This window comes from Myxocyprinus asiaticus, chromosome 2 (assembly GCF_019703515.2).
Source record: "Myxocyprinus asiaticus isolate MX2 ecotype Aquarium Trade chromosome 2, UBuf_Myxa_2, whole genome shotgun sequence".
Taxonomy (NCBI): domain Eukaryota; kingdom Metazoa; phylum Chordata; class Actinopteri; order Cypriniformes; family Catostomidae; genus Myxocyprinus; species Myxocyprinus asiaticus.
In genome coordinates, this window is record NC_059345.1 from 31,406,712 (window position 1) to 31,433,194 (window position 26,483).

The 26,483-nt window shown below is 40.6% G+C and overlaps 1 protein-coding gene across 3 annotated transcripts in view; it reads left to right on the top strand.

Moving 5' to 3' along the window:
- LOC127416245 (protein ENTREP2-like) overlaps positions 1–26,483 on the top strand; it is a 250,567-nt gene that overhangs the window by 92,113 nt on the left and 131,971 nt on the right. For 2 of the 3 annotated variants that reach the window (XM_051655491.1, XM_051655500.1), the window contains exon 2: positions 16,848–16,904. In XM_051655491.1, the coding sequence (XP_051511451.1) occupies positions 16,848–16,904 (57 nt within the window). Of the gene's footprint in view, positions 1–16,847; positions 16,905–26,483 lie in introns of those variants that run through there. The other variant, XM_051655507.1, reaches the window with a different exon arrangement.

Consider the following 26,483-nt stretch of genomic DNA (forward strand, 5'->3'; position numbering starts at 1 on the left):
CAATTCCTCAGCAGTACAACCACAAACAATGCCGGATTTTCAAGATGGTTACTCCTGAAAGATGGTGCAGTTCCCACTTTGTTGGGACAATCTGGCACTTCAGGATCACATCCTGTAAGTATGCTTGATTATTTGTGGATTTATCTGCTACCGAGAGTTCAAAAGCGAAGTTTTGTGTTGGAGCTATGGTGTACACCCAGTGCACTGCTCTAGGCCTCTGCTAACCTGCAACTAAAGTTATTGTGTTGAAATAGTTTTGCTAATTAGCTGCAGGCCCACTTTTACCTACAATTGTGTAGAATTATGCAGATTGTTTGTTGTTCTTACTATCATGAATAGTGATCAAGTGTGGAGATGGATTTATTTTTACAAACGGTAATTTTACATCTGCAATCCACGGTAGTGCTCGGCTAACCTACAGTGTAACGTTATTGTTTTGGTAAGGGTTTACTATTCAGCTGTGGGACGGCTTTTACCTAAAACTGTGTAACAAAATGGTAGATCTCAGGAGTCCTATATATTTATATAATTATTACAAGCTGTAATGTTACGGCCGCTATCTACGGTAGTCCACAGCTAACTTAACTCTCTAATACCCCCATGTAATGTCCAACAGGGAGTAAGCCTCTGTTCTCCGTTCATAGCTCTGGTGAAAAAAGTTCGGCTACATCCATTCCAGCAAAAGATGACTAACTTAGATGCACTATGTGTCTTTTACCTGAAGTTTTGTTAGGTTCACAATAATCAACAGTGTACTTGTAAGAAAGCTACAAAATTAAAACTTACCACTGTAAAATGTCCTGCTCAAATCGTGCTCGTGAAGGTGGTCTGGGTCGATCAGCTTGTTCTTCCAAACTTTCATTATCGGACTTGGGCTCGAACTGGTACAGCAAAACCGATGCCACTGTTACCGTAGTTACAATAGTGTTTACAGCTGCTCAGGAGGCCTGAAACTCGGCTATGGTAAGGGGCGTTACATTTCTGACACACGCTCTAGGCGGTTGACCAATCACAACAGACTGGGCCAGCTGACCAATCATAGTAGACTGGGCTTTTCGGATAGGAGGGCTTTAAGGAGACTAAATCAGAGCTTTTCAGACAGAGGGTGAAAAGAGTTGCTGCAGCAATGTACAGTATTAGAAAAATAATGTGTTTTTTAAACATTAAAGCATGTAAACCTATTCTAGTAGACCCCCAAAATAAAATTATGAACCTGTGAATTAGCATAATATAGGGTCTTTAAAGGAATGGTTCACTCAAAAATAACAATCCTTTCATAATTTATTCACCCTCATGTTATTCACCTGTATGACTTTGTTTTTTCCATGGAAAACAAAAGGAGATGTCAGGCAGAATGTTAGTGACAAACAGCCTTGGTACCCTTACTCTCATGGTATGGAAATCAAGAGCAGCTTCAGCATTCTTAAAAAAATCTCCTCTTGTGTTTCACAAAAGAAAGAAGGTCAAATAAATTGGGAAAGACATCAGGGTGAGTAAATGATGAGATTTTAATTTTTGAGTGAATTATCCCTTTAAAGATGCACTTCTCTTTAAAAAAAAAAAAGCTTTACTCCTCTAGATATGAATAGTTATTTTGAAGCATAAGTATACAATCATGACTAATCACATGAGATAAAGACTCCAGTCACATCATTAACCTTTTCTCAATCAGGAGCACTTCCATCAAATTAATACTGTGACATAAATACAGTACTTTCAATGAATACTTTTATTCACTCATATACAATTGAAGCATCTGTTGACCAACACCAGTGGTAGTATGTTTTTGTTCTAGGCAAACTCCCCACCCATCTATATGTAGTCATGCATGGACAGAGCAGGGAGACCAGAAAATAAAAAAAAAGAACAGGGGTAACACAACAGATCCAGCAGAATTAAGATTCAACATTGTACAATAGTTACATTTCTGACATTAAAAGGACACTTAAAGGACTTCAAATATAACAAGTAGGTAAATCAAGAACACGGCACAATAACACATTGAAGATAGCAATGGTAGTCGAAGAGCACAGAACAACTAGACAGATGTAGAGAAAACTAAAGGCAAATCTGCCATACAAGAGGTGAAGCTGGGGAAGAAGGAGGGTGTGAAGTGCAGCTTGCATCCATGCAATGGAAAGACAGCTAAGGTAATTAATAAATGGAGCACTTAAATAGAACTGCTCTGATAAGCATCTGAATTATATTGGTAGACATCACTATCATCTGAGCATCAGCTGATTTCAAGCTTGACCAATGTGACCTGCCTGAACTGACGCCACCCCTGTTAAAAGCTGTTTTATTTTACATGGAGAGGGTCCCCTCATGGGGGGCTGCCATATTAGGATCACATGACCAGCCGAATACTCGCTAAATTCAGTAAATTCCGTTATTGGACACTTTCGGTCATGGATTAAATGGCTATTTAATGTCATTACTGATTGTAAATAGTGAATTTCTACAGTGGCATCGGTAACTGCTGACTATTGTGTTTGCTCTGTGGTAAACAGGCAATTAGCCTAAATGATAAACTAATCAAAGACCACTTCTTTTAAGTAACAAGAACAAAAGAAACCCAGAAATTTTTGTGTGGATTTTCTACACCTGCATTTTTATTTATTTATTTATTTTATTTTTTTCACACAATGATACACAAACACACTGGAAATGATGAATATTTTTCAGATGGCCCTAAACTACTGATTTTTTCATCCTATAGTTTTCAGTCCAAATGTTGTGTATCTCACTCTCTGAGCCTCTGTCTTTCTCTGTAGGGTGAGCAGGCAGCAATATATCAGGACTCTGCAAACAGTTTACTGTGATTAAAGATTGTGTGCAGATCATAAACACACAATGTTCACCACAAGACTTACACAAGTTTAGTCAGATCTTTACAGCCAAACCTCACTTTGTTTGATCCAGAACTGTGTGACAATTTTTGTTCCCTCAGATTTTTTAATAATACAAAACTGGACAAGCAGAATCTGGTCCTGAGACTGCAGTAAGTTGACATTTAGTTTTTTTTATATGGGTTGTAACACTTGTATATATATTATACTGAGCAGCTGTACCCTGGTAATTGACTGAAGGGCTCTCTTTCCTGTCTTCACGCTGCTGACTGAGCTAAAAGGCTTTAGTGGCTAATGTCAGTGAGTGGTGCATTTTAATCCTGTTGAGAGCGCAGCCAAGGGTGAAATCCTTCTTTGACTATTACTTGCTATCGTTGGCTCTTTCCAGAAAACAATTTCTCCACAGACTGGACCGCACAGGCAGGAAATCACCAGCAAGACTTCCCATCCAGGGCACAGTATGTGCTCTCCAGAGATGTAGGAAATCTGGGATAGATGGTGGCAGATATTCTATGACTTAAGTCAAAATGAACATTACAACTGAATTATACCTAAATGAATTTAATTGAGAGCCTGTGAATTGGAATCTAATTGAATCTGGAAATCTGTATCAATACCCAGCCTTATTTGTGTGCAGGTGTGATCTTGGATTTACAGGCATGCTCACAGTGATGAAAAGAGACGGTGTTCAAAAACATTCCAGGCTATTTACAACTCAATGTGTATTGACAGCATTTGTCATATCAACATACAATAATTTTGACTCATCCATCAGAATGTGATGCATCAAAAATGTGATATTGTATTATTTTTAATCAGGCACCGAATAGAATACCCTCAAATATCTTTCAGCATTGGAATCGTTTAGAGCCCAAGCAGGATAGGATTTTGCACAAAACCTGAATATTCCTTTAAAGACCACATGAATTTGCTTGACAAGCACAGTTTGCTCTCATGTGTTGATGTATTTCCTATTGAAACAGGAAGTTGTTTAAGGACATATCAAAAGGCCTGTCCCTTTTTTGAATAGCTAATAACCTTCAGTTTACATCACGGCCATGAACATAATTTGTTAGTGCTTGTCAGAAGTGGTTGGCATTTGGGGTAGATAAGTTAATTTGTTATTTTTAGCAGAGGTGTAGTCAAGACCAGACAATCCAAGACCCAGAACAAGACTAGACCCCTCCAGACCAAGACCAAGACTAGACCCTTCAAGACCCAGATCCAGACCAAGACCCAGACCAAGACTTATCGGTACATGAACCAGGCAGTACATTTTAATGAACCAAGATGCTTAATTTATATTTGAAGAATCTTCTTTAAAGTTTTCAAATTAAATTTTGTCCACTGCATGCTCTGAGATTTTCCAGACAGGTTTATAGAGAAAACAGTCCAGTTTTACAAGATGCCTTCGTAATCCAAATGCCACAGGTGTCACAAAGCAGTTTATTCTTCTACTGAAAATAAAAGTAAGATAAAACAAGTGTCATATATGACTCTTTATTACAGGCATCATTTTTAAAAAGAAGAAAAAATCCTAAAGGAATGTTAATAGATTGTTAAAGAAATAATACAATTTCAGTTTATTTAGTAGGATCTTAATGTATTCTTAGTGGATACTTATCTGAGTGCTTTAGGATTGGTTCAAAATGGGGGAGTCACATGATGCCATGCGAGGATCGAACATGTGAACGGCGAGCTCTGCGTACTTTGCTAGTTTTAATACTTTTAATGACATAAGCCAGTGAGATTTGATACACTCTGTTCCATAACTGTTCTAGGAGGACAATATGTCAAAGATTTCGAAATCCTTGGGCTCTGGAGACATTAAAAGACACTTACATGCTCAAGCTGTCACCCCTGAGCAGGCCGCGGGCATGGGAGTCGATTTGGTTGGGGAGGTGCGGGAAATGCGGCGGGAGATGCTGAACATGTCGGCAATGCTGACGAAGGTCGTTGCTGACTTGGAGGATTTTGCTGTGATACGTCGATTGATCACCACCATGGAGGTGAAGTTCACTGATGTGGTTACCAGAGTGGGGGATGTCGAGAAATGGATCGATTACCTGGAGTCATCGGAGAGGGAATTATCTGCTAATCTGCTAGCAACCAAGGTGGATTTGGAGCGTGTCTGGGAGAAGTTGGAGGACATGGAAAACCGTAGCCGGTGGAATAACGTCCATATCGTTGGAGTCCCTGAGGGAGTAGAGGGACAGGATACAGTGAAATTCCTGGATGGGCTCTTTCTGAATCTGATCGACATAGCAGGCCATAAGCTGGAAATCGAGCGAGCTCACAGGGTTCCTGCTCGGCGATCCACGGAGGGAGACAGGCCCCGATCAATTCTGGCCAAATTTCTGAGATCATCCGATAAAGATCTTGTGTTACTTGAGGCAAGGAGTAAAGGAAGGCTTTCTTGGAAGAACCAATGCATTTTCTTGTTCACAGACTTTGCGAACTCAACAAAAGAGAAACGTGATCGATTTAAGGAATGCAAGAAACTTTTACATCAATGGAAGGTCACTTTTGCACTGATATTCCCGGCCAGATTGAGAATAGATGATAAGGATTCACATGCCCACAGCAAGCGATGTCCTTCATAAAGTCAATGGAGTGAGTAAGTCATCTTGTTGTACTCACGTTGTAGCCGAGTAGACCGGCTCACTGAACATTCGCTTGACTGTTTGGGGAATCTGCGCGCTTTTTTTGCGCTGGTTCCGCCTAGCAGCTGGAGTTTATTTTGTAGAGTAACACTCTTTCAGTACAGTTTTATGGATGAATCTACATGCTCTTTGTGCTTGTTCTGCCTATTGGCTGGAGTTTGTTTTGTGTAGTATTTCTTGCAAAGTCATTGGAGTAAGTCATTTGCTTGCACTCATGTTGCAGCTGAGTGGACCGGCTCATTGAACATTTGCTTGGCTGTTTGAAGAATCTGCTTGCTTTTTTTGTGCTGGTTCCGCCTGTCAGCTGGAGTTTATTTTGTAGAGTAACACACCTTTAGGACAGTTTTATGGATGAATCTACACGGTCTTTGTGTTTATTCTGCCTATTGGAGTTTGTTTTATTGATTATCTTTTGCTGTGTTATTCTGTCTCACAGAATTTTTATAGAAACACAGGACTTGTGCAATCCGACGGCAAGGTTTTCGTGGGGGCTCTCGTAGGCGTGCATGGACTGTTTGAGTTTGGAGGAATGGACACTGTTGTGCGTGAGGTTAATGCACACGTTTTTCTTTTTTCTGTTTGTTTTTTTCGAGGGGATATTTGGGTTTTGTAATGTGGTCTTTATAATCTTGTTTTTTGACACACACAATCTATTTTTTTTTTTTATATGTCAAAATGTCAAATGTTAATATGAGTGGATTGTCTCTCCACGTGGAATGTGAATGGGTTGGGGCACCCCATAAAAAGTAGGAAGGTTATTTCTCTTCTTAAGTGTAAGAAATATGCACCTTTCTCCGCAGGAAGCTGAAAAATGTGGAAAGATATGGAGTGGGCAGTTTTTTATAGTGCTGGCTCGAGTAAGAGCGGGGGAGTCATTACACTGATAAGTAAACATCTACAATTCAAATGTCTCAAACAGAGTAAAGATAAATTAGGAAGAGGCATTATTGTTTTAGCTGAAATTCAGGGGCAAAGTCTTATTTTGGCTAATATTTATGCACCTAACGTGGATGATCAGGGCTTTTTTATAGATCATGAAAGGATGTTGCAAGCCGCTGGCACCCCTCATGATATAATATTGGGAGGAGACTTTAATCTTTTGATGGACTCAGTCCTTGATCATAGTGAAGCAAAAGTGTGCAAGCCCACTAGAGAAACATTGACACTTCAGAGGATGTGTAAAAATCTTGGTCTTATAGATATTTGGAGACTTTTGAACCCATCTGGTAGGAACTATACATTTTTCTCATCAGTCCATAAGATTTATCCTAGAATATATCTATATATTTATATCTAAGTCCCTCATTTCATCTGTTGTTGATTGCTCATTTGGAAACATTTTAGTCTCAGATCACACCCTGGTATGTTTAGAGGTGTTGCCACATATGGAGAAAAGGAAATCATATAGTTGGTGCTTTAATGTATGCCTTTTGCAAAATCCTGAACTCCAACAAATGCTAAAGGCTGAAATCAATGTCTATATGGAGACCAGCTGGGCCTCAGTATCCTCTGTGGGCGTGGCTTGGTAGGCACTTAAAACGGTTCTTAGGGGCCGGATCATACAGTATGCCTCATTCACCAAAAATCCAAAGCACAAGAACTCATGGAATTGGAAGGGAATATTAAAAGTGCTAAGGCAGAGCTGAAGTGCCAAATGTCATCTAATGGCTTCAGGGAAATGACCCCATTGAAATACAGATATAATACTATTTTGTCGTGGAAGGTGGATAGTTTTTGGCTATTCAGGGCAAGACAGTCATACTTTGAGTCGGGGGACAAGGTAGGGAAACTGCTGGCTAGATATATAAAACAGAGAGAGTCTTTTTCTACCATTCCCTCAGTGAAATCTGCTGGTGGTGAAATATTTACCTCAGCTATTGAAATTAATAATGCTTTTAAAGAATTCTATCTTCATCTCTATAGTTCCATGTCTTTGTCTACTGATAAGGATATTATAAACTTTGTGGAACCAATAGAACTTCCTAAACTGACAACTGAGCAAAAAAATTCTCTTGATTCTGAGATATCCTTGGAGGAGCTTGGCGAGGTAATTAAGGCCTTGCCTACAGGCAAGACTCTGGGGCCAGATGGCTTTGCCGCTGAGTTTTTTAGATCTTATGCTACAGAACTGGCTCCACTTTTGCTAGAAGCTTATATGGAATCATTAAAGAATAGAAAGCTTCTGCAAACCATGATACAAGCCCGGATCAGTCTGATTCTTAAAAAGGACAAAGATCCAAGCGAGTGTAAGAGTTACCGTCCAATTTCCCTGATCCAGCTAGACGTTAAAATACTGTCAAAAATTTTGGCTAACCGATTAAGTAAAGTTATGACATCTCTTTTACATATAGATCAGGTGGGGTCATAGCTCTTCTGAAAACATTAGGCCTTTCATCAGTATCATGTGGTCAGTGGCGAATGATCAGACTCCAGTCTCTGCCATCTCACTTGACGCTGAAAAAGGCTTTGATAAGGTAGAATGGGATTATCTTTTTAAGATTTTGGAAATGTATGGGTTCAGGAATACTTTTATTGGATGGATTAAGTTATTTTATACACACGCCAGTAGTGGCGGTACAAACAAATGGATTCAATTCAGATTATTTTACTCTGGTTAGGGGCACCCGGCAGGGTTGCCCTCTTTCCCCATTATTGTTCTGTCTTGCCCTGGAACCATTAGCAGCCACATTAAGAAAGGAGGATGATTTTCCAGGGGTGATGGCGGGAGGTGTGGCGCATAAGCTTTTGCTTTACGCAGATGATATTTTATTATTCATCTCCGACCCTACTAGATCTATGCCTTGCCTCCACAGAATCATTAATTCCTTTTCTAAGTTCTCAGGATACAGAGTTAATTGGTTTAAATCCAAAGATTTGGCTTTGACAGCATACTGCCCAGCAACGGCTTTACCGAAACAGGGCATAAAGTATTTGGGTATTTTATTCCCAGCAAATTTGTGTGATTTAGGTAGTTAATTTTGACCCTTTAAAATAAAGTTTTTCAAGCAATGTGGGCAGGTGGGCTTCATTACATTTATCTATGATTGGGAAGGTTAATGTTATTAAAATGAATTTTATTCCAAAATTCAACTACCTGCTACAATCTCTCCCTATAGATGTCCCCCTCTCTTATTTCAAGCAATTTGATAGCATAGCAAAGTCCTTTGGCTCATTGGTCGCTTCCACCTGAGAGAGCCCCTCCCTGGTTTTGTATTGAACAGAAGTTCTTGCCCCTATTTTGCCATTGCAAAGCCTTTCTATCAAACTAACCGGAGAAGTTATCTCGCATTTGCACGTGGTATTGACAAACGTGTCCAGAGCGTTTAATTCAGACATTTATTTAAATGTTGCTTCAAGCATATGGCTGAACCCAAAATTATGTTTTAATAAGTCCACTTTCTGCTGGACAGAGTGGATTGTGAGGGAGGTTAATATGCTCGGTGACCTATATGAGAGTGGATTGTTGAGATCCTTTGAAAATCAATCCTTTAGGTATTTACAACTGTGCCACCTGCTCTGTAATATTTTTAGGAGTAGCATACACCCCCCTAAAGCGACAGATACTCTGGGAGTGGTGATTACTGCTTTTGGAAAAGGTCATGAGGCATCAGTGTATTACTCCCTGCTAATTCAGAATCTGGGGGATGGAGCTTTAACTTCTCTCAAGAGATAATGGGAGAAAGATTTAAACTTGGTAATGGAGGAGGGAGTGTGGGCTAGGATTCTAAAAAACGTCAAGTATACATCTAGAGATGCAAAGTTGTGCCTTATGCAATTTAAGATTTGACATCAATTCTGTTGGACCCCCTCTAGATTGTACAGGCTTGGTCTTAAAGACACACCCACTCGCTGGCAATGCCAATCAGAAGATGGGGACACAACCCATGTTTTTTGGTGGTGTGTTAAGATCCAAGAATTTTGGTTGAGGTTTCAGAGTTTTATGTGTGACGTATTGGGCACTCAAATTTCATTTTGCCCCAGACTCTGTATTTTAGGCGATGGGGCGGTCATTAATATAGGAGATAAATGCATAAAAAATTGGGTCCTAGCCAGTGTTATGATCGGCAGACAGGTCATCCTTAGGGGATGGAAGTCGGCTGGAGCGCCCTCATTTCAGAAGTGGTGCACAGAGATGGGCAGGGAAGCGGCATTTGAGGAAAAGTCATATAGAAGGCTTGGCAACTGGGATTTATTTAATAAGAAATGGGGCAGCTATTTGGCCTTTTTGTAGGGGCAGTGGAGAGAGATTTATAGTTTAAATGTGTATGATTACATATATATATATATATATACATTTGGCAGATGCTTTTATCCAAAGCAACTTACAGTGCCCTTATTACAGGGACAATCCCCCTGGAGCAACCTGGAGTTAAGTGCCTTGCTCAAGGACACAGCGGTGGTGGCTGTGGGGATTAAACCAACAACCTTTTGCTTACCAGTTCAGTGCTTTAGTCCACTACACCACCACCACTATAGTATATAGACTACCGGTCTATAGTATATATACTACCAGTCAAAAGTTTTGAAACACTTACTCATTCTTTATTATAATTTTTTTTCTTCACATTTTAGAATAATAGTAAAGTCATTAAAACTATGGAATAACATAAATGGAACTATGTGAATTATGTTGTGATCTAAAAATCCAAAATAAATCAAAACTGTGTTATATTTTAGCATCTTCAAAGTAGTCACCCTTTGCCTAGAATACTCTTGACATTTTCTCAACCAACTTCTTGAGGTATCACCCTGGGATGCTTTTTAAACAGTATTGATGGAGTTCCCATCTATATGCTGGGCACTTATTGGCTGCTTTTCTTTATTATTTGGTCCAAGTCATCAATTAAAAAAAAAAAAAAATTAATTACATTTTAGATTTATAATTAAATAAATTAATATGGTGGCACAATTATATTTTTGTCTACAAAACTAATTTCAAACATTTAAGCATATGCCTTCAGATCAAAAGATTTTTAAGATCATGAGAAACATTCCATCAAGTGTTTCAAAACTTTTGACTGGTAGTGTATATATATATATATATACACACACTGTATGTTTTGCTTTTCTGTTTCATTCGTTAGAATCAATAAAAAGTGTTAATCGGGGTTAATCAAAATTATGAAAAATTCCTACAAGAATTTTTGCATCATAAATGAACTCCCAAAACACAGATGGCTGCTTCACTTGTTAAAATCCAATGCCAAATTCATCTTTGCTAATCAAAGTTGAACCGAGAGATGGAAACTTAATTGAAAACTATTGTTGGAAAATTAAACTATTAAAACAACTATGCATAAACAGAATGTTCTTCACTGACAATAACACTGACCATCTCTGATCGAAATAAAGACAAATGCTTATGTAAAACAATCGCAATAATTGAAAAGAGCAGTTTGAAAGAATTGATTCGGACTTCCCAAAAGCATGGGTAGCTGAGAATTGTTTCACATGTATTTTTAATACAACAAAATAACAATGTTTATTTTTGAAAATCACAGACATGAATGCATCAGCCAATTTGAGGCAATTAATTCACCGGTGCAGAAGAAATCCGCTCAGCGCGCCCACAGATTGAGTTCTGCTGCTGCACTCTCGCGGATGATCTCATAAACAACAAGGTGAAGAAACAATGTAAATAAGACATGTATTGTGCAGTGTAGACAGCTTCTTTGATTATAATGGTAGTTTTTGCGAGAGTTCAGAGTCAGTGAGTTCACGCTGAACTGAAGTGATTGACAACTTCAGTGATTATAAATTGAGTGTTCTTTGCTCGCTTTCTGTATATAATATAATCAAAATTTGAAACACAATTGTTTGTCTTGCTGCTAAGAGGAACAATGTGAAGTTGACCATTTAGTCACTGTCTTGATTTACTGATTTATATAACAGCAATGATCTAATTCAGGAACACAGTTCTTAGCTTGTTTGGGATGTGTAGCTACATAATACGGCATGCAATACATTTATATTAATCAATATTATTAATAGTGATTACATCAAGGGAAATAAGATTCAATTTCAATTTTAGTCATAATCTTGCAGCCCTGCTCCCGCCAACAACTCATAAGTATACCAGCCACTCCCACTTACAGTACAACTTCCGCAACGTAACATGCTTATTGGGTCCCGCGGCTACTGCCAGTAAAGTCATGGCCTCTACATGGCAGTTATAACCATAAATCACTAATAATTTGTAACAGGTTTCCACACTGCACTCTTCATGCCTCCTCTTCTCTGGCATCTGGCTCCCTCTTATACCCCTCGAGCTCTCACTGCAAAATAGGAAACAGCTGTTAGAAATAATTCCCTTCAGGTGAAAATCCTTACCGCTCTCATCTCCTGAACTCGTTCTCCATTCACAAACCGGCGCTCGACCACACCCCCATAACCACATGATTGCTTTGTGTTGTTAGACCATAGTTCTTGCACTTATGCGGCGTTCCATTCAAATCAGATGTGGGATATTCCTACTTGATGATCTCCAGCCATAAATACCCTCCATTGCCAGATGCTCGGAAGATGAAGTTTAAGTAAACAAAACTGCAATGCTCCCATTAGCTTAGCAGGTGTTTGCCTGTCACCAGAGATGTCTCCTAACAACCCAATTCAGAAACAATTTGCAACACTAGCATTTGTGCTACAGGTGTACGATTATCAAAAGAGAGTATAATTTACCATGTTTAGAACACCTGCTACTCTGCTGACGTTTGTTAAACAGTCTTTAATATCATGTAATGTAGGAACTTTGACTCATTTATCGATATTATTTAATACAAGTGAATGTTTATCACTTATTTTGTATATCTTCCTGGGTGCCGACATGATTGTGTGACATCACGCACCTGCATCTCGGCGAAGTTGGAGTTTAAAATTTACGCGTGACTTTCCAAGTTGGAATTACAACTTCAAGTGGAGTTCCATTGCACTTTTCCCAGTAGGAAGTTGGAAAATCTGACTTTCCGAGTTGAATGAAATGCAGTTACATCCATATGATGAGCAAGACATTATGACACAAAGGCAGAAGTACTTGCAAATTCTCAGTAATGGTGAAGATGCCACGCCAACTAGTGGTTGAAATAATTATCACATTTAGTGCACTGGTAATACACAGTGCGGTCTTGACTAAGGCCATAAGCCAAGACCCAGATCCAGACCAAGACACTGAGTAACGAGACCCAGACCAAGACACTGAGTAACGAGACCCAGACCAAGACACTGAGTAACAAGACCAAGACCGCCTTTATATGGTCTCAAGACTTCTTGAGACCAAGATCAAGACTCCAACTCTGATTTTTAGGGGTACACTAGCATATACAGTAGATGATTTCAAAGCTAACAGACATGGTCTAAAAGCCACAAAACTCAAATTTTGCTTTAAACAATCTCATATGCTTTTCCTCTCCTCTCTAACATACAAATAGCCATCAGTCAGGCCCTTCCTCCCTTTCAATCTTACCTTTAACTGACTCTTTCTCAACATCTTTTATCCTCACTATTGGTTTTGTTTTCTCCCTTTCTTTCTCCCTCTCTATTGGTGCTAAAAGAGGATCAATAATTCAAGAGAGCAAATAAAGAGTGAAGTATCTCTCTGAAGCATCTGTCTCACACATGCACACACACACACTCTTTCTCATAAAACGTAATCTCACATCATACTTATGACTAAAATTTATATGAGTTGCAGAAAGGTCTTAATAATGACATCAAATTATCATTTAAATTAAATTTGCCTTGGCTCCCAGAGGCTTGACTGATTTGAATGTAAATTACAGACAGCACTACCTTACAAAACATCTCCTGCCAATCCACAATATCTGGAATACATTGGGACGAATTCACTAAACAGTTGCACCACTTTAGTGCACAGTATTTCAGTGCAAAGGTTTTATTTACTAACCACCAGAATCAGAATCAGAATCAGCTTTATTGCCAAGTATGCTTACGCATACAAGGAATTTGTCTTGGTGACAGGAGCTTCCAGTATACAACAATACAAAAACAATACAAAAACAGCAGCAAGACATAGATAATAATAAAAAATAAAAAAATAATTATACACATACGTACATACACACACAGACACACACATACATACGTACATACACACATAAACATACGTAGTGCAAATCTAATACAAATCTGTTATCTGTTATGTACAGTGCAAAATACAAATCTGTTATGTACAGTGCAAATGTTTTTTTTTTTTTTTTTTAGAGGAATGAAATGGTAGAAGAGGTTGGATGTGTTGGATAAATATAAAAAAGACTAAACTGTGTTATGCACATAGTTATTGCTCAATGGGGCAATTTAACTGTTCATGAGATGGATAACCTGAGGGAAAAACTGTTCCTGTGCCTGACGGTTCTGGTGCTCAGAGCTCTGAATCGTTGGCCAGAAGGCAACAGTTCAAAAAGGTAGTGGGCAGGGTGAGTGGGGTCCAGAGTGATTTTTCCAGCTTTTTTCCTCACTCTGGAAGTGTATAGTTCTTGAAGGGGGGTAGGGGACAACCAATAATCCTCTCAGCAGTCCAAACTGTCCTTTGTAGTCTTCTGATGTCTGATTTCGTAGCTGAACCAAACCAGACAGTTATTGAAGTGCAGAGGACAGACTCAATGACTGCTGAGTAGAACTGTATCAGCAGCGCCTGTGGCAGGTTGAACTTCCTCAGCTGGCGAAGGAAGTACAACCTCTGCTGGGCCTTTTTCACAATGGAGTCAATGTGTGTCTCCCACTTCAGGTCCTGTGAGATGGTAGTGCCCAGGATCCTGAATGACTCCACTGATGCCACAGTGCTATTTAGAATGGTGAGGGGGGTCAGTGTTGGGGTGTTCCTCCTAAAGTCCACAATCATCTCCACCGTTTTAGGCGTGTTCAGCTCAAGGTTGTTTTGACTGCACCAGACAGCCAGCTGTTTAACCTCCCTTCTGTATGCAGACTCATCGTCATCTCGGATGAGGCAGATGACAGTGGTGTCATCTGCAAACTTCAGGAGCTTGACAGAGGGGTCCTTGGCAATGCAGTCATTGGTGTAGAGGGAGAAGAGTAGTGGGGAGAGCACACATCCTTGGGGGGCACCCGTGCTGATTAAACAGGTGCTGGAAGTGAGTTTCCCCTGTCTCACAAGCTGCTGCCTGTCCGTCAGAAAGCTGGTAATCCACTGACATGGGAACAGAGAGTGTGTGTAATTTATTCTGGAGTATAGCTGGTATGATGGTGTTGAAAGCCAAACTGAAGTCCACAAAAAGGATCCTTGCATATGTCCCTGGTCTGTCCAGATGTTGCAGGATATGATGCAATCCCAGGTTGACTGCATCATCCACAGACCTGTTTGCTCGATAAGCAAATTGAAGGGGATCTAGAAAGGGTCCAATGATGTTCTTCAGGTGGGCCAACACCAGTCTCTCAAATGATTTCATGACCACAGACGTCAGGGTGACAGGTCTGTAGTCATTATGTCCTGTGATTTTTGGTTTCTTTGGGACAGGAATAATGATTGAGCGTTTGAAGCAGCATGGAACTTCACACTGCTCCAGTGATCTATTGAAGATCTGTGTGAAGATGGGGGCCAGCTGGTTAGCACAGGATCGAAGATGCGCTGGTGAGACGCCATCTGGGCCTGAAGATTTCCTCGTCTTTTGTTTCCGAAAGACCCGGCTCACATCATCTTCACAGATCTTAAGTGCAGGTTGAGTAGCAGGAGGATGGAGGAGGGGGGTTGCAGGAGGTGTTGGTGTTTGTGTGAAGTGAAGGTCAGAGTGGGTGTGGGGTGTGAGATTGGGCCTTTCAAGTCTGCAGTAGAACACATTCAGGTCGTCAGCCAGTTGTTGGTCCACCACAGGGTTGGGGGTAGGAGTCCTGTAATTTGTGAGTTGTTTCATGCCACTCCACACTGATGCAGAGTCATTAGCTGAAAACTTGTTTTTCAGCTTCTCAGAGTATCTTCTTTTAGCCACTCTGATTTCCTTGTTCAGTGTGTTCCTGGCCTGATTGTACAAGACTTTATCCCCACCCCTGTAAGCATCCTCTTTGGCTTGACGAAGCTGCCTGAGCTCTACTGTAAACCACCAGCAGTCCAACTTGACCGGCTGCTATATGCGTTGGTTCAGTGCTGTGCCATGCATATTTAAATTAATTGTCATTCTTTACAGTGTAAACATGGCTCCTTTGTATATAAGTTAGACTCATTATAGATTGCGCTTTTTTTCTCCAAAACTATGCTAAAACTGTGCTAACTGTTCATTGCACTATTACTGGCAACCAAAAGTTATTAAAATTTTATTAAAAAAAATATGTTTACGTCGATCATGGCTGCAGTAATTGAGTGTTTTTATGTACTGTGTGACTGTTAGCGTTACTGTACCTTGAGTATTTGTTATTTATTAATACAATGATTGTTAATCTGGAGAGATCCAGTAGAGACCAAAGTCAGTCAGCAGACCAAATCACATTGTAGCTCATTAGAATCACGTTTTAGTCTTACCAAAAAATAAAAATATCTATGCATTAAATATTGATGAGAGTTTAATGCTCTTCAGCACTTTTCTTTTATGTTTGTAATTGCTAATCCCACAGCTGTGTGATAGCACACAATAAACACAGTAATCCTATAATCTTCAGATCAATTGATTTCCCAATCTCACTGATCTCTCTCCCTTTTGCCATCAAACACATTTCAGAGTTTTAGAACAGGTCAGCATGCACACTAGTCAGCTTTCACTTTCTTTAATATATAAAGCACTATGTATGTGCACTATGTATGTGCTAAGCATTTAAATGGCTTCTGTAGCATTATTCATTACTTGATTTGCATTCTAAACTGCTGACAACATCAGCTTCTTTACTAATGTTTCATTCCAGTTGTAATGTTCTGCACCTGCTCTCAAACTGTTTTATTTCATGAGGCAGCGTTGTGATTTTAGCACATCACAGAGGTCTCATGGGAACGAGTGTGAATTAGGGAGAGAGCCCTGCAAGACATGATGGGTTAAAGGGTAAAGGAGTATGTGTGGGAAGGAGAGAGAGACTGCCTCAGAGTAAAGTGCTAATAGGTAATGAAGGGTGAAAGAGAAAAAGATAGAGAACAGAAAGAGAAAATAGGTGCTGGGGGCTGTTCATGTAAACATCTCGACCCTTCCAGCAGAATTTCTTCTGACACTCAGTTGACCGTATCATTCCCTGCACATGAAATATGGAAAAAGTCACCTGTGAGAGAGTGCACTTCCTCCTGCCTCTTGTAGTGCTGATATGTTCATTTCACTCGACAGCGTTGGTGTTGAACTGACCCAGCTGTGCAGCTCTATTAACAATAAAAATTGTTTTCTTTTTGTTTCAGGTGCTGTTGTCCGGACTGATCGGAGTGGTGTCGTGGAAAAGGCCACTTTCTTTGGTGGTAAGAAATAAACTACCCTTAAAAGCAATGCTCCCTCTAATTTTGTTATTGCTATTTACTGCTATTTCTGTTGAGCAGGCAAATCGAAATTACATTAATAAAATATAAATTGATTACATTTATTATATTAATTTATTATGTAAATAAATATGTATAAAATAATATATAATGAATAATAATGTTATCTAAAGGCTGTAAATTAATGATATTTTCTGTTATTTTCTCAGAAAAATGTAAACTTTAAAATAACTTTTGTCAAAAGCAGACTGATCATACTGTGGCTGCAATCGAAATTGCGTACTGTCAGACTATGTATACCACTGCATTTGATGCAGAGCGCACTTAAAAAGTATGTTTTTTTTTTCTTCACCTGTATGCATGCAGGTGAATAGTATGAATGCATTCCTGGACATACATTCACCTTGGAAAGCGGGCACTGTCCCGTGACCTGAATATATGATGTAATAATTTTTTAGTTCAGCGTTTTAAATGTGACCTCCTCAGCTCTGCTGCCATTATAGGAAAGTAAAGTGTCCAGTGGATGCGCACTTCAGATTCTCAACTACTCTTTTTTTCGGAGTAAGGATTCGGACACCCTACTCCATTGGCATACTGATTTTGGCATACTAATACATAATAAGGATGTATGCATATTTTAACACAGCTGTGCTGCTGAAATCTGTCTGTGCTTACCAAAATTCAAACCAATGCCCCCAGTAGCTGAAGCTGGAAGTGTTGGTGAGGTGAAATGTCCAAAGGGTGGCACCAAAAATGAAAATCCTCACATCATTTACTCACCCTCATGCCATCCCAGATATGTACAGACTATTTCTTTCTTCTGCAGTACACAAATTAAGATTTTTATAAGAATATCTCAGCTCTATCACAATGCAAGTGAATGGGTGCCAAAATTTTGATGCTCCAAAATGCACATAAAGGCAGCATAAAAATAATCCATATGACTCCAGTGGTTAAATCTATATCTTCAGAAGTGATATGATAGATGTGGGTGAGAAACAGATCAATACTTAAGTCAGTTTTTTGCTAGAAATTCTTCCCCCTGCCCAGTAGGGGGCGTTTACATGAAGAATTTGAATCACCAAAAACACAAGTAGAAGAATGTGAAAGCAGGGAGGAGAATTTATTGTAAAAATGTACTTAAATATTGATCTGTTTCTCACCTACACCTATAATATTGCTTCTGAAGACATTGATTTAACTACTGGGGTCATATGGATTACATTTATGCTGACTTATGTGATTTTTGGAGCTTCAAAATTTTGGTACCCATTCACTTAAATTGTATGGACTAAAAGCTGAGATATTCTTCTAGAAATCTTAATTTGTATTCTGCAGAATGTCATACACATCAGGGATGGATAAGGGTGAGTAAATGATGAGAGAATTTTCATTTTTGGGTGAACTATTCCTTTAATACAGTCAACAGAAATGCATATTTTATTAACCCTACTCCCTAACCAAACCCCAACCCTAAACCTAACTGTGGTGATGGGGGCGTGGCCAAGTGACGTTTGCAGAGAGCGAGGCCGGGAGAGATAAAACGGTAAGGATTGACACCTGTGGGAAATCATCTCTAACAGCTGATTTGTTTGCAGTGGGAGTGGAGAGGGATAAAAAGGGCAATCTAAACCACTGGAGGGAGGGAGAGAGAGAGTGACGCACGCAGCAGTGATCATGTGCGCATTTAATGTTATGCTGAAAAGAAGGTCTTTGTGTGTGCAATAAAGTATTTACATTGGACATTTTACCCAGCCCTCGCTTCCTCCTTCAAAAGAAAGCTAGAGACATATAACACTAACCTTCAGTGGAGAACATTTGAATTGCACTCACATTTTTTTATGTGAATGCTTGTCAGTAAATTGGCTGTATAGGGTCGATTTCAGGGTACATGAACATTCAGAAGCAATATGTAGATTTTCCATGTGATAATGTTGAAAACAAGGCAGAACCATAATAATGCATACACGACCTTTAAGGGCTTCAGTATGCTTTGCTATGAACATAAAATCTCTGTATTGTTGACTAATACAGTCCTTTTCACAAATTAATCAGTGCTGTGTATTTCCATACAATATTTCTAACAGCTTCAGTTCCAAACTGAAAAAACAAAACAAGTGAAATGCGAATGACATGCGAGTCCAGCTGAAGCGCTTTACATTTATTTAGCTCTGATTCAAGAAATCTTTAGCTTTTTTCCCCACATATATATTTTAGTCTGCCTTCTGCATAGTATTTTGTTTTTTCCATCTGCACAAAAGAAACATTAGAAGTGCATGGCTGCATGCGTGCACATTTCTTACAAGCATGTGGTGTTTGCTTGTATGTGTTTACATGTGTGTGTGTGTGTGTGAGCCATTAACTAATGCTAGTTTTAGATTCATAAACAAACCAGTTATATGTTCAGTTTGTGCTCTGGGGGCACAACAAAGTCTCCAAACAACACGTTCTTCTCTCACCTACACATTTATTTCATTCCTTCCCTATTACATGCTCATTCTAACCAAGGCACAAAATCTTGAAGATTTATCTCTACCTTTCATAATATGCTATTACTGTACCAGTACGTGACATGCACATGTTTGGTACACTTACAAAGGATCATTTTCTAATTTGTCCTATGCCCTGTGAATTTAGCTGCAGATTTGTTCGTCTGTGTGATGCGAAGGCATTATCACAGGTAGTGCTATCAGGAGGAGCTGGAGGGCTTCTGATTGCCATGTCATGTAGTGCTCTGTAGTCAGTGTGAGTGTCTGATCACACACAGATCCAGCCTGGCAGTCAGTGCTGCAATGGGATGTAAAGTGTATGCATTGGGTTTTGCTCTGTTCAGCCAGCCGTTCTACTCATGCATAATTGCAGCAGGGTTTGGGCACGCTGGCTGAATTTTTCATGCCTCTTGTTTGGTGGGATCGGTCAACATATATGAAGGTAAATCAGTAGCAAAACTCGAGAGTTTGCGTCTTTGGATTTGAGAACTTATACAATAAATATTTGTACTTGTAAGTTTAAATTTACACTCACAGCACCAATGTGAAAACCTGTAAAATAAAAATTTGAAGTTGAATGTTGCAATCTGCACTCACAGACAATTATTCAGAGCTTGTGTTCTGAATTCACAATTGCAGACAAGTAGTCACAAATGTGTAAAATGACTCACATAAATACAACTACAAACACAAACTTGTATTGCATATTAACTTTTGTACTTTAATTCATTTTTGGGTAACACTTTATTTGGATGGTCCCAAGTAGATATTTAACTGACTATAAGTGACTTATCAACTGGCTTGCTATAGCTAGTAAACAGTGTTTCAACAAACATTCAGTAGTCTATCAGTAGCCTGTATAAAGGCAGCAAAATAACAGCTTATCGACTGACTTGCTATAGCTAGTAAACAGTGTTTCAACAAACATTCAGTAGACTTTCAGTAGCCTGTATATAGATCTCTATTAATGACCTACTTACATTATTGTTGAGAACAACAATATACAAGCTATTGAAAGTCTGCTGAATGTTTGTTGAAACACTGTTTACTAGCTATAGCATGTCAGTCGATAAGCTGTTATTTTGCTGCTGTTATAGAGGCTATTGATAGTCTACTGAATGTTTGTTGAAACATTGTTGAAAACTGTTTACTAGCTATAGCAAGCCAGTTGATAAGTCACTTACAGTCAGTTAAATGTCTACTTGGGCCATCCAAATAAAGTGTTACCCATTTTTGCTGTACAACCACAAATTGGCACTTACAGCCTCTCAAATCTGGCACTGCAACTTTAAATCTTTACGCCTTGACTTTTGCAACAATTTTTGTGAAAACCTGTAGCAGAACTCACTTGTGCACTAGAGCAAAACCAGTGTTTGACAGTGGAGAGGTCAATGAAGTCGTTTTATTATTTGATGCCTAGCCAATGAAATGGGATGTTTTTGTACGCGATGATGTCATGCCACAGTGCTATCACGCACCTTTTTGTTAAGGCAATGCAGAGCCCGTCATCATGATGGAGGGATTATAACCGCCACGCTGAGTACAGTTATATATCTGATTTTTGGGAGGGAACCACCAAACTATTGTTTTTATGTTGGTAATATAAATGTTACTTTATCCCAGAATTTTGTCACAAACTCACAGAAACAAATGAATGTGTTTTGTATTTTTATGTAAACTCAAATGTTTGAACCCCGGTATGAATAAACTGATCAATGATAATCCATGGAAATGAACATGACTTGAAATGAAACAAAATTAATATAATACAATAAACAAAACTATGATAAGACACTTAATCAGACACGCATGAGAGATATGAATGAGCATATATCAACAGAGAGATAAAGGCAATGATGACAAAATGAATAGAAAAGGCTTATCTGATTGGTTCAGTGAATGCGCTGAGCAATGGAATAGTCAATGTCTATGATGATGAAAAGTGATGATAACAAATCCTGTGAGTAAAAGAAAAATATATAATCCAAACTGGTAATAGTCCTTCATGTGCTCTTCAAATAATCCAATGAAGAAGAATAGTCCACCACGATAATCCTTGTACTTGGGATCTTTACTAATCCACAAGGCGATGAGGTGATAAAGGAATGAAGTGAAATCTACTTTTTTCACTACTACTGCCTTGGTAGAGTCCTTCTACAAAAGAAGACATGTGCTACCATTAGCTAGAGAGCACACACATATATACAACACACGATAGGAAAATAAATACCAATTGTCATGAACAAAACACAAAGACATAAGAAAGAATAAGAAAAACATTCTTGCATTGATTGAGCTGGAAACATTATGTTTCTCAGTCTGGACTCTCTGAGATTTACTGACCGGCTTCATGTAAGACCATGCTTCCTTGTACCAAACAAAACTGTCTTCCTCTACTCTACTACCTGGCTAAATACATGGGACATTAGTGCCTTAGTGCCTCTTTGTGGCGAGTAGTGGAAAAATCCTCGTAAAAGAAAGGGTAACAGTGTTAGCACTGTTACAGGATCTAACAATCCGAGGGTATTTAAAAAAAAAAATTTATTAAATAGCATTAAAAAAAGTTTTGTAAAACTCCCACACTTATCGATACATTTTCCTTCACTGATATACTAACGTATATTATTAAGACCACTTTCCACTCGACAATGTAAAGTTTTACCAGGCATCCAAGGATTGTACTGGTAGTTGTCCATTAGTGTGATATTGGAATAACCAACATAATTCATTATACTTTTAGCTGAAGCAAGTTCACTAATGATGATCAATATTAAAGGGAAAATGTACATAAGCCAGTCATTATTTTAAAATAAACCTCATTCAGTGTGATAATAAAAGGCATCAACCAATAAAACAACTTCATTGCCCCCTCCCCCGCCAAACACTGGTCTTGCTCTCTTGCATCAGTATTTTACAAGTGCACGAGTGAGTTTTGCTACAGTTTTTGCAAAAGTTTTGCAAAAGTCAAGGCATGAAGATTTAAAGTTCCAGATTTGAGAGGTTGTAAGTGCCGATTTGTGGTTGTACTGAAAAATGAATTAAAGTACAAAAGTAAATGTGTAATACAAAATTGTGTCTATAGTTGTATTTATGTGAATGTCATTTTACACATTTATGACTACTTGTATGCAATTGTGAATTCAGAACACAAGCTTTGAATTATTGTCTGTGAGTGCAGATTGCAACATTCAACTTCAATTTTTTTTATTTTACAAGTGCAAATTTCAACTTACGAGTACAAATATTTATTGTAAATGTTATCAAATCCAAATATGCAAGCTCTCGAGTTTTGCTACTGATTTACCTTCATAGACTCCTGTGGGCGCATTAAGGGAGGATGTACAAGTTTACAGATTGCAAAATGGGTGGGATGTTGTTAAGTCTATACCCTGACACAAATGCACACATAAGACAAATGCATACATACACACTGACAACTGCTCTCAGTGGTTCTCTCCATGGCAGCCGCACTACTGCACAATAACGAGCCTTGGCACAGCAGTTTTTCAATATATCACCAAAACTGCCAGCAATGCTCTGAATCAGACTAAACATGACTAAGCTGTTTACAAGGGGCTGGAACAAATTACTGACTGCTCAGATATGTTGCATTATTATTTTAAAGCTTTTGGTGTTTGGCAAAAAGACAGAGGCTGAATATACCTATATTAACACTGTTATTCTTTTTCTATTAGGATGAAGCATGTTTTGTTGTTCTAACACTGATAATCTGTGCCCTCTATATTTTAGTTTATTTGGAGTTTTTTCTTTTGATGTGTTTTTTATTTGGATACATAATGTTATGTTTTTCTGCATCTGACTGTCACTTTGAGGAGATCAGGACTGTCTCATTCAATGATTATCTTTCTCTTTCTCAATCTCTCTCCCTCTCATCAATCTCTCTCTCCCAGTCGCTCACTATCTGTCTCTTTTTCATCCCTTTTTCTCTTTCTCTGTACAGATGTCTCTCTCTCTCTATATTTGTCTCTCTCTCTCTCTCTCTCTCTCTCTCTCTCAGTTGTAGTACACAACCCTAGATCAAAGTATGAGATGGGTTACAGCAGGAGATATGTAGCTGAGGGTTTTGAGTAAACACAGCACTCTGTGGCCAAGATGAAGCAGTTTAGCTACACACCCCAGTTTTCCATCAGCACGAGGGAATCAAAACTGTTTTGTTGTTTAATTTACTCATACTGCCAACATGCATGGAATAATTTGGGAATTGTCTTGATATTCCATATTTTACTTCAAAACTGTGGGGAAGTGTTCTAAACTACATTTGGGGAGACTAGGGCTAGTTGTCACATGGGGCTATATCTCATTAACAATAAGATTGAGGGCTCTATTTTCTTGAGTGCACAAAGCATAGCATTACGCAAATAGGCCTTGCGCTACGTCTTATCCTATTTTTGTGAGAGTGCTAATTCTAAGTGCAATTTTCGTGCCAGCGCAAAGTGCAGGTGGGTGTTGTTGGGAGTATTGGGAGTGACACAAAGTCTCGTACCCTCCATCAGGGAACCGAGGTTACGACAGTAACCAAGACATTCCCTATCTGTCACTCACTTGACGTTGTGTCGATGTAGTGACGCTAGTGGTCCCTATACAAAACGCCACAACTAGCTGAACTGTGTTACGTGGACTGTCGATTCAGGTGCAAGCAAGCTGCTGTGTGCATAATAGCAGGTGCAATGGTCTGCACGTAGCCTCCCCCAAAGCCCCAAAAGACTTCATGTAGTTCCCCACATCCCTGGGAGGGGGAGGGGGAGGGGGACATAACTAGTATGGGAGCAGGCCGCACCAGCCGCGGCCTTTTCTCTCTATGTTTTTTCTCTCCACAGAGTATTTAGATTCGGCTGGGGCCATCTAATGCTATTATTCGCGTCAGGGAAGGAGTTCTTTTCCCTTCCTATTCTTTGAGGGGGAAAGGACACCGCAGAGACCACATCCTGCCTGAAGGGGAGGTTAACATATGGCAAATACATCATGTGGGCTCACCAGCCGCACATGGAAGAGGCATGGTGGTAGGTCCTGCCCAAAGGGGAGGAGCTCTACAAACACAGTGACCAGAGGCAGAGAGGGCTCTGCCCAAGGGAGACGCGGGTCGACCGATAGGGAGACCATACAACGGAAAATACATCACAGGGGGCTACCAGAGGTAACTGGCGCCTGTGGAGCACATACCCCAGGACAGGGCATGCTAGCACCTGTACTGGATCCGGCTAGGAATTTCTCCTCTGAATTTGCCAGCCACAGGGCTAGGGAGGAAAGACATCCAGGGTTCACAGACTCGTGAACTCGCATGGGAGAAAAGAGCACACGTCTTCACCTCACGGAGGGGAAAGTTGCTGTACGCAAGCGATACACCTGGCCAGCTGTTCCGCACACTTACATGTTCGTACCTGACAATACACGGGATGAAACCGGCTCAACCTGGAGATTATAAAATCTCGCAAAGGTATTGGGTGTTGCCCAGTCCGCTGCCCTGCAGATGTCTGCTAGAGAGGTGCCACTGGCCAGTGCCCACAAGGACGCCACACTCCTCGTAGAGTGTGCTCGTATTTGCAAAGAGGCAGGCACGGCCTGGGCCTGGTATGCCAGCACGATGGCATCCACGATCCAGTGGGCAAGCCTCTGTTTGGAGACAGCGTTCCCTATCCACTGTCCGCCAAAGCAGAGCGTCTAAAGCTCTGTGTGTGATCCAAGTAGGTGCGTAAAGCACGCACCGGACACAGCAACGATAAGGCTGGGTCTGCCTCCTCCTGGGTCAATACTTGCAGGCTCACCACCTGATCCCTAAAAGGGGTCGTGGGAACCTTGGGCACATAGCCTGGTCGGGGTCTCAGGACTTCGTGAGAGTCCTCCGGGCCAAACTCCAGGCAGGTGTCACTGACAGAGAACGCCTGTAGGTCCCCAACCCTCTTGATGGAGGTGAGCGCGGTCAGGAGGGCCGTCTTCAAGGAGAGGGCTTTCAGCTCGACTGAATCTAGAGGCTCAAACAGGGCTCTCTGAAGGCCCAGAAGGACCATGGAGAGATCCCATGAGGGAAAGAGGCGCGGCCTAGGAAGATTCAGCCTCCTGGCACCTCTCAGGCTTCCCTAGGGACTTACCCTCCACTGCGTTGTGGTGTGCCGCTATGGCAGCCACATACACCTTCCTTCCAGCCTCTCCTGCAGGAAGGAAAGCACTGACCTGACTGCGCACCTCTGGGGGTCTTCGCCTTGGGAAGAACACCAATTTGCAAACAAATGCCACTTCAGGGCATATAGCTGCCTCGTAGAGGGAGCCCTGGCCTGAGTGATCGTGTCTACCACCACCGGGGAGCCCCCGTCAGGGAATACCAGAGTGGGCAGTGGGAGGATTCTCGGGAAGCAAACAGGTCTACCTGTGCCTTGCCGAATTGACTCCAAATCAGCTGGACTACCTGGTTGTGGAGTCTCCACTCTCCCCTGAGTGTCACCTGCCGTGACAGCGCGTCCACTGTGGCGTTGAGGTTGCCAGGGATGTGAGTGGCCCACAGCGACCTCAGTTGCTGCTGACTCCAGAGGAGGAGACGGCGGGCGAGTTGCGACATGCGACGTGAGCGTAAGCCGCCTTGGCGGTTTATATACGCTACCGTCGCTGTGTTGTCCGTCTGGACTAACATGTGCTTGCCCTGGATCAATGGCAAAAGCCTCCACAGGGCAAGCAGTACTGCCAGCAACTCGAGGCAGTTGATATGCCAACACAGTCGCGGTCCTGTCCAGGAATCGGCGGCTGCGTGCCTGTTGCACACGGTGCCCCAGCCTAGCTTGGAGGCGTCTGTCATAACCATGTCATGCCTGGACACTTGCTGTAGGGGAACCCCTGCCCACAGAAATGCAAAGTCTGTCCAAGGGCTGAACAAATGGCGGCAGATCGGTGTGATGGCCACGCGATGTGTGCCGCGGCACCATGCCCGTCTCGGGACTCGAGTCTGAAGCCAGTGCTGAAGTGGTCTCATATGCATCAACCCGAGTCGCGTGACTGCCGCCGAGGAAGCCATATGCCCCAGGAGCCTCTGAAAGTGTTTCAGTGAAACCACTGTTCTCTGCTT